This window comes from Diabrotica virgifera, chromosome 9 (genome assembly GCF_917563875.1).
Source record: "Diabrotica virgifera virgifera chromosome 9, PGI_DIABVI_V3a".
Taxonomy (NCBI): Eukaryota; Metazoa; Arthropoda; class Insecta; order Coleoptera; family Chrysomelidae; genus Diabrotica; species Diabrotica virgifera.
Window position 1 is genome coordinate 141,831,087 of NC_065451.1, and position 13,345 is coordinate 141,844,431.

At 37.7% G+C, this 13,345-nt stretch overlaps 1 protein-coding gene across 1 annotated transcript; it reads left to right on the top strand.

The window, feature by feature from the left end:
• The first annotated feature begins 11,380 nt into the window (after positions 1 to 11,380).
• Positions 11,381 to 12,190, top strand: LOC126891486 (uncharacterized). Its single transcript, XM_050660664.1, has one exon. It carries the CDS (start codon positions 11,381 to 11,383, stop codon positions 12,188 to 12,190), a length of 810 nt encoding a protein of 269 aa, XP_050516621.1.
• The last annotated feature ends 1,155 nt before the right edge of the window (positions 12,191 to 13,345 follow it).

Consider the following 13,345-nt stretch of genomic DNA (forward strand, 5'->3'; position numbering starts at 1 on the left):
AGGGCGGAATCATAGGGTAGAAAGCTGTACTATGCCAGGTTGCAGTGCTTGTGGTAGAAAAATTAATATTCTGCCACATATTTCAGGGAATTTCGTTATAAACAATTCGGACTCGGTAAACACAAATGTGGCTAGTCGCGGGACACCACAAACGGATAATAATACGGTACCTGTTTTTTCGGGAACAGGTTACGAAATACGGTTTACGGGAAATACGGTTACGGAAAAATACGGTTACGGAAAATACGGTTACGGAAAATGAGGTTACGGAAAATACGGTTACGGAAAATACGACTGCGGGAAATGCGGTTACGGGAACCCGGGTTAATAATAATAATACGGCAAATAATACGGTAAATCGGATTAACTCGGGTAATAATAATGATAGGGAAGACACTGCTAAAACGGCACATAATACGGGAAATCAGGTTAATAATAACAACACGGCAAATAATACGGTAAATCGGATTAATGCGGGTAATAACAACAATAGGGAAAGCACTGTTAAGACAGCGGATAATTCGGGAAATAATTATAATGAAAATTCGAAGGCTCAAGGGAATACAGAAGGTACGCGGACTTGTGACCAGGATATTGTTCACAGTTACAAATCGGTGAGGATATCGGAAAATACGGATTCAAGGGAGATTTTATTATCTACGGAACAGTTACAAATAATGGAAAAATCGGGAAAATTAAGTGACTGTAAAGCATTATTAGACGGTGCTTCAAAATCAAACTTTATGACTAAAGAATTATGGGAAAAGACAGGACTAAAGTCCTTTAAAGTAAATATACCGGTAAAAGGGATAGAGTACAATTGCACAAACATAAGGGATTCGGTTAACTTAACGGTGTGGTCTAAATGTAATAGTTTTCAAATGGATGGTTGTTTCTTAGCCATTGATAAAATTTCTGACGTTCTACCGTCACGTAGCATGGATTTAGTAAATACTTTTAAAATTTCGGAAAATATTACTCTAGCGGATACTGAGTTTTGGAAAACAAATAAAATAGGTTTGCTACTTGGAGCAACTGTATTTTGGTACTTACTTTGTATAGGGCGGTTCAAGGTGAATAAAGAGGGACCTTTTATTCAAAAAACCAAATTGGGTTTGATGGTATCGGGGCTAATACCAGGGGTTAATGACCAGCACAAAAAACAAAGTTGCAATTTTACGGAAAATAAAAATATTGAAGCACAATTAGAACGGTTTTGGAGCTTGGATGAATGTGAGGAAGCTACACCTCATACAACGGAAGAACGAAGATGTGAGGAATTATTTGAAAATTCTAGGGAAAGAAACTGGGAAGGCAGGTTTATTGTGAAATATCTATTTAAGGATAATGTGGATAAGTTGGGCCAATCTTATGACACGGCGTTAAAAAGATTTAGTCATTTGGAAGGGAAATTAGAAAGGAACGACGTCATGAAGCAGCAATATAATGATTTTATGAAGGAATATATCCAGTTAGGGTACATGTTCAAGATTGAGGATGAGAATCAAGTCTCACATGCGGCTCATTATCTTTGTCACCACGGGGCGTTCAAGGATTCTTCTATCACTAAGAAGGGTTGTTTTTGACGGTTCTGCGGTTAGCGATTCGGGAATCTCGCTAAATGATACTTTAATGACGGGTAATAAATTACAGGACAATTTATTTAATATTTTGTTACGGTTTAGGGAACATGTTATAGTAATTGTTGCTGATATAGCTAAGATGTACCGGCAAATTTTGATTTATGATCCAAACGGGGAATTTCAGGGAATTCTATGGAGATTTTCAACGAAAACCGAAGTAGGAGTTTATAGGTTGAACACGGTCACCTACGGGTTAGCTTCATCTAGTTATTTAGCGGTTCGATGCTTATTAGAGTTAGCTGGGGAAAATAAGGATAAATATCAAAGGGCAAGTGAAATTATACTTCGTGACTTTTATATGGATGATATAATAACGGGTACAAACACGGTCGAAGAAGCTAGAAGGTTAAAAGGGGAAATAAGTAGTATTTTGGATTTAGGATGTCTTCCATTAAGAAAATGGAAGTCAAATCATCCAGTGGTTCTTAAGGATGAGTCTAATTCAGCGGGGGATGTAGAACATTATCTAGCGGAAGATGGGATTAATAAAACACTTGGATTATTATGGAATTCAAAGGAATATGTTTTGCATTTTAGAATCACGATTGCTACAAGAAAAGATGAGGTGTACAAGAGAGGCTTTCTATCGGTCGTAGCTCAAGTATTCGATCCACTGGGCCTAGGTAGTCCAGTGATGATAAGGGAAAAATTAATAGTACAAGCATTGTGGCAGATGAAATTGGGATGGGATGAATCATTACCTCAGGAACTTGACTCGTCCTGGAGCAGGTTCAAGGATAAAATGACGGCTCTGGAAGAATTAAAAATAAATCGAAAATTTTATTGGGAAAAATCAACGGATTTTAACGGTATGGATAATGTAAATTTAGTTTGTTCAAAATCTAGGGTGGCTCCTTTGAAGTCTGCGTGTTTGGAAAGACTGGAGCTATGTGCTGCTCTTTTAGGAGCAAAATTGACTAAAGAGGTAATTAAATCTTTAAATATTAGGTTTACCAAGGTAAGACTTTGGACAGATTCCACGATAGCATTGGCATGGATACGGGGAGAACCGTGCCAATGGAAAACTTTTATAGCAAATAGAGTAGGGGAGATTCAACGGTTAACGGATAAAAATTCTTGGGGACATGTTAGGTCAGAGATAAATCCAGCGGATGTTTTATTAAGAGGAATAGAACCAGAGCAATTCAAGTATTTTAGATGGCGGTGGGATGGTTCTAATTTTTTAAGACTGCACGAAGAAATGTGGTCTAAAACAGAATCAGGTGTTAAGGTAGAGGAGCTGCCAGAAATTAGAAAGCCAAAATTGGTATTTTCTTCAATTGTGGTACAGGACATATTCGGTAAATATTCTGGTCTTAAACGGTTAAAAAATGTAACAGGTTGGATATTTAGATTCTACAAAAATTCTAAATTAAAAGGGGAACAAAGGGTTTTAAGTAAAGTAAAGTTCTCTCAAATGACGAACAAGAAACAGCTTTGAGACGACTAATAATATTATCACAGAAACGGAGTTTTTATGAAGACTGGCAAGCTCTGAAAAAATCAAAAGGGGTTTTGAATTCAAATAAAATAATATGTTTAAATCCATTCTTAGATGATTCGGGTATAATAAGAATAGGAAGAATACAGAATGCTGAGGTAGGGTACGACCAAAAGCATCAGATTAAACTTTCGAAATCACACATGACTCATTTCGAGACTCATAATACAAAACGAACACTATCGGAATTTGCATGCGGGTGCGAAAACGTTATTAAATATTGTAAGATTAACTTATTGGCATATATCGGGTAGGAGCGTGGTTCGGGATATATTACGTAAGTGCATAACATGTTTTCGGGCAAAGCCATTGCATCTTAAACAAAAAATGGGGAATTTACCGGCTAGTCGCATAACTCCTAGTATTAAATCTCTTGAACGGTGTGGCATTGACTATGAAGGTCCATTTCATATAAGGGCTCATAAGCTTAAAGAGCAAAAAATTATTAAGGGGTATTTCTGTATTTTTGTTTGTTTGGTGACAAAGGGTCATTTGGAGTTAGTGAGTGACTTAACTACTCAGGGATTTTTGATTTGTTTTAAAAGATTTATATCCAGAAGGGGTTTACCACGGGATATATATTCGGATAATGGAAGTAACTTTGTAGGGGCTAACAACCACCTTCAGGATTTATTTAATTTTTTACGGGATAGGGTAAATCAGTGTACTTTTGCTAGATACTTATCTGAATTGTCTATTAACTGGCATTTTATACCATGCTATTCTCCACATTTCGGTGGTTTATGGGAGGCAGCTGTAAAATCGGCAAAATATCATTTAAAAAGGGTTGTTGGGGACACTAGTCTCACCTATGATGAGTTAAATACGGTAATTGCGCAGACTGAAGCCTGCTTAAATTCCCGTCCTTTGACCCCTCTTTCTGAGGATCCTACTGATTTTAATGTTCTCACTCCTGGGCATTTTCTAATTGGCTGTCCATTGGTGTCGTTACCGCAAGAAAACATTCTACATGTGAATCCGGGTCGTATTCAAAGGTTCCAATTGGTAACGCAGATTATGCAAAATTTTTGGAGTAAATGGTCCAAGGGTTATCTGGCAAATTTGCAAGAAAGAAATAAATGGCGTTCTTCAGCTGACCAGATTAAACCCGGACAAATAGTAATTATGGAGGAGAGTGGGGTACCACCCATGAAATGGCCTTTGGCAAGGGTAATGGAGGTGCATCCTGGAAAAGACGGTATTGTGCGGGTAGTGACGCTCAAAACGAGTAATGGACACTGTATTAAACGTGCGGTGGCAAAAATTTGCGTGTTACCGATGGATAATTAGACATAGGGGAAAGAGAAACTTTCGTTTATTTTAGGACATCATTTTTGGTTTTAGGTTATATTGTTGCATTATTTTGTTGATATAATAGGAACTTTAGTTTTAGTTATCTTGAAAGACTGTGCTTTCAAGGAGGGGCGGCATGTTCGCTGCAATATTTAATGAAATGTCCTGAGACGGCCCTGCCTGCGTGCATATATGGCTTATTAGCGACATATTCATTTTTTAGTTAGTCTGTTTGTTGTCTTCAAAGAGTTCACACATGTCTTAGTAATAAAAATATATACAGTCCACTTAGTCAGCAGTTTTATTCATTGGGAACACAAGGTTGCACGTGGGCATCCTAAACATGAATTGTAAAAAATTATTATTCAAATATAAACATACAAAGTTAGGTTAGAAACACCGTCTCTAGGTAGGTTCATCGAGGACTTGAGACTCGGCTGTCATTTTACGCTTGCCAAGACGGGTAAGCGTCGGGTCTCGAGATCGGTTTATAAACCACAAATTTGGTTTAAGGGCGGTCTTGAGCATCGACGCTGTCTTGCGTCGTAAGAGTGTAAGTATGTAAGTCAGTTTGTAGAACCTTTTTTCTTAAGAGGGGGGGGGTATGGTTTGAAATATTTAATTTTTTTTATTATTTCAAATAAAAGTGCATACTTCCAAGAATACTCTCTGAAAATTTCAAAATAATCGGAGTAAAATTACCAGAGATACAGGGTGTTGAATATCCCTACCTTCGACTCGCGATGCCGCGGCTTCGCGCCAGCACGCTTGAGCGTAGTAAGAAACGTTAAACAACTGTTCGCCTTCTCTTTTGTAGATTATTCCTCGATTTAAAAAACATATTCCAATGTGCATCATTTTACGATTTGGCAGACAAATAAGAAGATGAAGATGCAGTTGTCAAGACTTTAAAGGCATTTTTCTCAAAACTGCTTTTTCAAATGCGGTGGACATTGTAACTGAAAAACTACTGGGCCGATCTACCTGATATTTTGCACATATTTTCTTTAGACATTTCATGAGGTAACAACGTCGAGATCTTTTCTTTTTTTGCTTATTTTTTGTTCAACAATAATAAGTCTGTTGATTTTCACAAAATTTTTACCAAAAATTTAATTTTTTTGATTTTTGAGTGATACCAAAAATTCAAAAATCATTAAAAATAAAAAATCGTGAAACTCTTAAGCTTATTAAATATTTTTGAATTTTTTGTTTCGTATGATCGAGTGACGAGTTCTGATGTCCACCGCAAATCCATTCTTTTGTGAGCTGCCTGTCAAAATTTGTCACAAATGGCTTATTTTCCAATATTTTGGATTGGATTTTTTTCTAAGCATTCTTTGAATTGTACTTAATATGCTTATTTAATATAAAAATAAAATATTTGTACCGTAGCTTCGAAAAAAATTCACAAAAATGTGCTTGATATGTTGATTTCAAACCATACCCCCTCCTTAAGGGTTTCACAAAAGTAATGATACAATTCTACAAAGGTTTTGTAAATCTTCGAGCTCATCACTCTCTCTAAAGCCACATAAAAACCGCAGAAGTCTACCTCTTAATAAATTGGACCATACAGTGATAGAAAAACATATCGAATCTTTCAACCCATCGATATCTCATTATCGTAGGGAACATGCACCCAAGCGACGTTATTTACCAAGCTATATAACCATTAAAGATATGTTTAGCAATTTTCAAGCGAAACATCCTAAAATAACTTGTTCTTATGGTTTATACCGCTCAATAATACAAAAGCTAAATATATCTTTTGTAACGTTGGGTCACGAAGAATGCGAAATGTGTGAGCATTTTAAAGTTCATCCACACTCTGAAGAAAATTTACAAAATGATTGTACCGAGTGCCAGAGGTGGTCCAATCATATAAAAAGGATTAAAGATGTACGTCTGCTGTACAAAGAATATGCCGATAATAAACCAGAAGAAGGAGAAGTTATATATTCCGTTGATTTAGAAAAAGTAATACGGTGTGACATGTTTAAATCAGTTATATTTACTCAAAGATTGATTGCTTACAACGAAAGTTTTGTTTCAGTAGGGACTAAAAACAAAAACACATTAAACCTGTAGCTGCAATTTGGCACGAGGCAATTCAAGGGCGAAAAAAAAAGAAGATATAAGTATATATCACAAATTCCCATTACTCTAGAGAGATGCGAAAAAAATTGTTCTGTGGGTAAATAATTGTATTTCTCAAAATAAAAACTGGGCGTTTTAGTTTATGTAATAAACTCATCTGATATTTCTGCCAAAGAAATAAATTACTTCGAACCAGGTCACACTTTTATGACTGCCGACGCATTCCACCATCCAGTAGAAAAATCTCTGAGAAAAACTAAGAAAGTTTACGACTTTCCAGATTTTAAAAAAGCTGTTTAACAAGCTAATTCTGGGAGGGTTATAGTTTTGGAAATGGAACTTCGCGATTTCTATGACACTGGCAGGATTATTCATCCGCTTATAAACTGAAAAAAGCACATAGTGAGCGACCATATAATCAGGATATTGTTCAAATTACAGCCCACAGGGGCTCAATGTGACTGATTTATTAAAACAATTTTAGTGGCCCTGAATTAACATTAAACTTTTTGAATACCAAAATTACAAAGTCTGGAATAATACAAGTTCTAAGAAAATGTATTTAATGAGAATGATTATTTGAGTTCAGCTGTCACAGATTGACCCTTTTCAGACGAAAACGTAGCTTCCACCTCTCAAGGGAATAATTGTGAAGTAAGTGAAATGACTGAAGTTACAGATCATTCAATGGTCATTATACAAAAAGAAGTAGGATTTGTTTCTCCCGAACAATTTAGAGATTACCCTAAAGCAGTGGTTCTCAACCGGTGTTCCGCGGAACACTAGTGTTCCGCGAATTCCTTCCAAGTGTTCCGCGAAATACTCGCAATCCTACATACCATTTTGCTCAATTACTCTTTTCAAATAAATATTTTCAAATTTTAAATTAGCCACTTACGTACATTTTAATTTAATAAAATTCTGCAGCGTAAATGTTCATTTGCCCAACGTGACAACACCGCGTCGGCACAGTGCACACGTTGGATTTTATAAGCGCCGAGTGAGCTCTGCACTGGCCACAGCCAATCTGAATCACCCACGACGGTATGCCTCGTATGCCTATTGAACACTGAACGATGCGCGATGGTTTTGGCTCTAAAGACGCGCGCAACCCAATAAGCATACCGTGTATTTGTGTATCGTGGAATCACCTAACAGTCTGCAACTGAATGTTGAATTTGTTACATCGCACAAACGTAATATGTGAAAATCGCTGTGTGAGTTTTTTTATGGTAACGTGTACGTACGGCTTATCTATCAAAGGTAAGTAATTGCATATTTTATACAAAATGTGAAGCATTCATCCGCATTATTTTGTTTAGAGACGAATAAATTAAAATGGATAAGTTCCTCAAACTGAAAAGAAAAACTACTGTGGAACAACTCATAATTAATGAGGATGAAGCGAGCACCAGCGGAGATACTGGAACTTTACGAAGTGGGGTTGATGACAAATCGAAGCGCAGCAAAAAAATGTTGAACCGGCAATATTTGGATGAATATTTGGATTATGGCTTCATTTGGACTGGGGAAGAAGACTGTCCAATTCCCAAGTGTATTGTTTGTGGGGCAGACACTCGCTAATAGCGCAATGGCTCCGGCTAAATTAAAACGCCATTTTACTACCAAACACGCCAGTGTGGCTTCAAAAAATAAAGATTATTTCAAGCGACTTTTGGAGACACAAGCGAAACAATTTGAAAGGTCGCTAACAATTTCCGACAAAGCACAAATAGCTTCATATAAGGTCGCCGAATTAATTGCTTTGAAACAGAAACCACACACTGTTGCAGAATCTCTTATATTACCAGCATGTTGTGAGATGGTCAAAATTATGTTTGGCAACGATGCACAAAACGAAATACGGAAAATTCCTATGTCGGATGATACAATAAGAAGGAGGATTGTTGATTTATCTGCAGATATTGAGGAAAAAGTTACAAATAAACTTTACAAAAAAAACTTCGCGTTGCAGGTGGACGAATCCACTGATATTAGTGGCAAAGCTCATTTATTAGGATTTATTCGATTTGTCGACGAAGGCGAAATAGTCAATCAGTTTTTGTGCTGCAGAGAACTTACAGCACGTACAACAGGTCAGGATGTATTTGATTCCATAACGTCATATTTAGAGAAAAAATATATATCATGGGACTTTTGCGTAGGAATTTGTACGGATGGTGCCCCTTCCATGGTAGGCTCCATAAAAGGTTTTTGTACCCTTGCAAAAAAGCGAAATGAAAATATCATATCTACGCACTGTTTCTTGCATAGAGAATCTCTAATTTCAAAAACGCTACCAGCTCCTTTGAAATGTGTATTAGACCAAGTGGTTAATGTCGTGAATTACATCAAATCAAGACCACTAAAAACCCGTCTTTTTAAACAACTCTGCATCTCAATGGAATCAAAGTATGAATGTTTGTTGCTGCACACCGAAGTTAGATGGTTGTCAAGGGGCAAAGTATTATGTCGAATTTATGAACTTAGAACGGAGCTGTTAACTTTTTTCCAAGAAGAAGGTAATGACACATTTACCACATATTTTGAAAATGATGCATGGTGCACTAAAGTGGCATATTTGGCCGATATTTTTAATTATTTAAATGGCGTTAACTCAAGTATGCAAGGCAAAAATGAAAATATTTTAACATCCACGGACAAGCTGTCAGCTTTCCAGAAAAAATTGTCATTTTGGAAGAAGCGCATTTTAGAGACAAATACAATGGATATGTTTCCATTGCTTCAGAATGAAGGTGATGAAGATAAAGAACAAGAAATCACGCATATAGTTACAGAACACTTATCACTATTAGCCAAGCCGCACACCAAAGAAACATGAAACGAAAAACATGAAACATGAAACGAAAAACATGTTTCATGAAACTAAAACACTGCTAAACAAATCTCAAAGTCCGCCTACCAATGAAACAAGTGTGATTCATGCTCATGACACATTTTTATTTTCGGAGAGTTTCATGAATGGCAGGACGTATATTTGTTTAGCAGTGGTTTATTTCCATGAAACGTAATTTACGTTTCATGTTTCTTTGATGTGCGGTCGGGCTTAGAGGAGACAATTGCCAGGTATTTTACATCTCTGAACGTAGAAAAATATGACTGGATAAGAAGTCCTTTTAGCACAGGTAATACAGCCAATTTCCAGTTTTCTCTGAACCAAGAAGAAGAATTTATTTCGTTGTCATCTGATCGTAATCTGAAAATTAGGTTTTCAGAAGTGAATGTTCAGGAATTTTGGATCTTGGTCCAAGAGGAATATCCACTTCTTGCCAAAAAAGCGATTAGTATTTTAATTACAGTTTTCAACGTCCTATTTATGTGAATTTGGGTTCTCATCTTTAACAAACATTAAAAATAAGAAACGGGAAAGGCTGCTAAACTTAGAACAAGAAATGAGAGTAGCTCTTTCCCACATCAGGCCTGATATTGAGCAAATTTGCAAACGACACCAGGCTCACTAATTTGAACTATTTACTCATATGATGTATTTTGAGAATTACGCTTTTGTTAATTTTAAAAATGTTTTTTGTTTTCATATTTTAAGTAAAATTTTACAAATTTGAGTACGTATAACGAAGTTTATTACAGAATTTATGTGCTAATCCTAATCTGTTTATCAATATATGCATGTTATTGCTTTGGTGTTCCGCAATTTTTTTCGGTAATTAAAAGTGTTCCGTCGCCACAAAAAGGTTGAGAACCACTGCCCTAAAGTTTCCGCACGAAAGGGTAAAATAACTAGAAGGAAGGGAACAAGCATGACTGCGACCGATGCCCCCGAAAATATTATGATTGAAGAAAAGGAAAAAAACTAAAAAAAACCTACACTTTCGAAAGTTGTCGAAAATGCTGAGGGCAAACTTGTCGATTCCTCGACAAACAGTTCCCAGACACCTTGTGGGGACATCAACTCCTATTTCTATAAATCAAAGTTAAGTACGTAGGGAAGACCTAGGAGAGTTGTGACAGAGGTGAGTTGTGACAAGGACGATTTCTCCCCAACTATTATAGTGAGCGAATTGGCAACAACGCTTGTTTGTCACTCTCCAGACACGCTACTCGTCTCAGTACCAACTGGCGGCGAACGAAGTGCGGTTGTGTAAATTTGACGTCTGTGCACAAAAAAATCCGAAAAGTAAGTTTTTCTTTAAAATTATATTTGAATTTATATAATGTCCTAGTATTTGTGCATTGTTGTGTTATTTTTTCTTAATTTGTATGGTTATAGCGATACGCTTTAATTACTATTTTTGCTAATTGTAATTTTAATATTTTTTCTCAAAAACAAAACAACGTTAGTCATTTGAACTGCATATTCAAATACGAAGGTTAAGGGCCTTACCCTGTGACATCTGTTGTTCGTCTATGCGGCAACAAACTGCACCCTCATTAATTAAGTATTTTATCAGACAGTTAGTGTGTCAACAGCTCCCTATGCATTCGAAATTGTTTTTTCTTAAAACCGTAATAAAAGTAGACGCCAGACTTGATAGTGATTTATTTGATCATCTTGTCAGGTCAAGAACCATCGTTTGTGGTTGTTTTCTTTAGTCACTACTCAGCATGCGAACGGTAAACACGCACCGGCTGGACCCTTTCCGAGAGACCTAAACACATTTTCGTTACAACAATAAAATCACCGTTCATTTGTACACATTATTTCCTGGTCGTTTTATTACATTTATTTCAATTAAATTCCGACAACTCACCCATCGGAATATTGGTGACCTCCGCGAGTATTTAAACCGCCGCGAAAATTTAAAAAGTTAGTGTTAATAATATTACATTTTTGCCGGTTTTTTAAATACAGTGAACATCGAAAATGACGGACGCTAACACCAGTGCCAATACCAGTGCCTCAGTGGATCGGATTTCAGTTAAAATCCCACCTTTCTGGCCCAACGATCCTGAAATATGGTTCCTGCAAGTAGAAAACCAATTTACACTGGCAAATATAACAAGTGACGCAACCAAATTCAACTATATAGTTGCCAATTTAGACACAGCCTACATATTAGAAGTTAGGGACATCATTGTTTCACCACCAGCCACAGAGAGGTATGAAAAATTAAAATCAGAATTAATTAAGAGACTTAGTGCATCACAGCAACAAAAGATTAAAAGACTACTCGAACATGAAGAACTGGGCGATCGAAGACCTTCGCAGTTCTTACGACATTTACAGTCTTTAGCAGGCACAACGGTACCAGAAAATATTGTAAGGTCTCTGTGGTTAGGTAGACTGCCAGCGTCTACACAGGCTATTCTAGCTACTCAAGCTAAAGCTAGTTTGGACGCAGTTGCCGAGCTAGCTGACACAATATCTGAAGCGATAGCTCCTAGGGCCCAAATTTCAGAAGCTTCTAACGCTCTTGAAAGTACCATAGAAAAATTGACAGCCGAATTAGCTGAAATGAAAATCCAGCTATCCAGCTTGTCAAATGCTCAAGCACAAGCTAACACATACCGTCGAAACCGCAGCAACTCAAGAGGCAGACCTTATCCTAGAGACAGGAGCTACAGCAGGGAACGTAATAGTGATATTTGTTGGTATCACTACCATTTTGGTGACCAGGCCCAAAAGTGCTCTCCTCCGTGCAAGCTCCAGGGAAACGTCGCAAGCAGTCGGTAAATGCGGCATCCGATCGAAGCCCAAAGTCTCGCCGCCTTTACGTAACAGACTATGATACAAAAAAACAGTTTTTAATCGACACCGGTGCCAATCTGTGCGTTTTCCCGCGGAAATATGTACGGGGTGCACGCGAAAAGACTTCATACGAACTATACGCGGCCAATGACACTAAAATCGCGACATACGGCTATGTGAACTTGACATTAAACATCGGACTACGGCGTGATTTTACGTGGCGATTCGTAGTGGCGGACATTTCAAAGCCCATTATCGGAGCCGATTTTCTTTCCCATTTCGCGCTCCTAGTGGACATTGCTAACCAGTGCTTAGTAGACAGTACGACAACCCTTCGAACAAAGGGACTCGTTAAAGAGTGTTTCGACGGCAGCGTAAAGACTATCGCGGAAGCGTCGCGTTACCACGAACTGCTGCTACGATTTCCGGAAATCACGCGACCCGCCCGTATCGTGAAAGACATTCAACATCAAACGAAGCACCACATCGAGACAACACCAGGTCCACCTGTTTTTTCGAAGCCTCGACGATTAGCACCTGACAAACTGCAATGGGCTAAAAAAGAGTTCAAAAATCTTCTACGACTAGGCATCATAAGACCATCGAAAAGTAACTGGTCTACTCCACTGCACATGGTCCCAAAGAAAGGTGAGGAATGGAGACCATGCGGAGATTATCGACGTCTAAACCAAAAAACAGTTCCAGATCGATATCCAATTCCGCACATCGAAGATTTCGGTCAGGCGCTAGCTGGTAAGACAATTTTCTCTACAATAGATTTAGTGATAGCATACAACCAGATACCAGTAGACACCGATGACATACCAAAAACCGCCGTTACCACACCATTTGGGCTGTACGAATACTTATATATGCCTTTTGGTTTACGAAACGCAGGACAGACATTCCAGCGTTTCATAGACGAGATTTTACGTGGTCTAGACTTCGCCTACGCTTACATCGATGACATTCTCATTGCATCAGAATCCGAAGAGCAGCATATGTCGCATTTGGAAGAGATTTTCAAAAGGCTCAAGCAGTTTGGCGTTGTGATAAATCCAGCGAAGTGTCAATTCGGCAAAAACGAGATTACCTTTTTGGGATACACAGTATCAGACGGAGGACTCACACCTCCACAAG

Coding starts and splice junctions, on each gene's coding strand:
- LOC126891486 (XM_050660664.1), top strand. CDS start 11,381: ATGACGGACGCTAACACCAGTGCCAATACCAGTGCCTCAGTGGATCGG.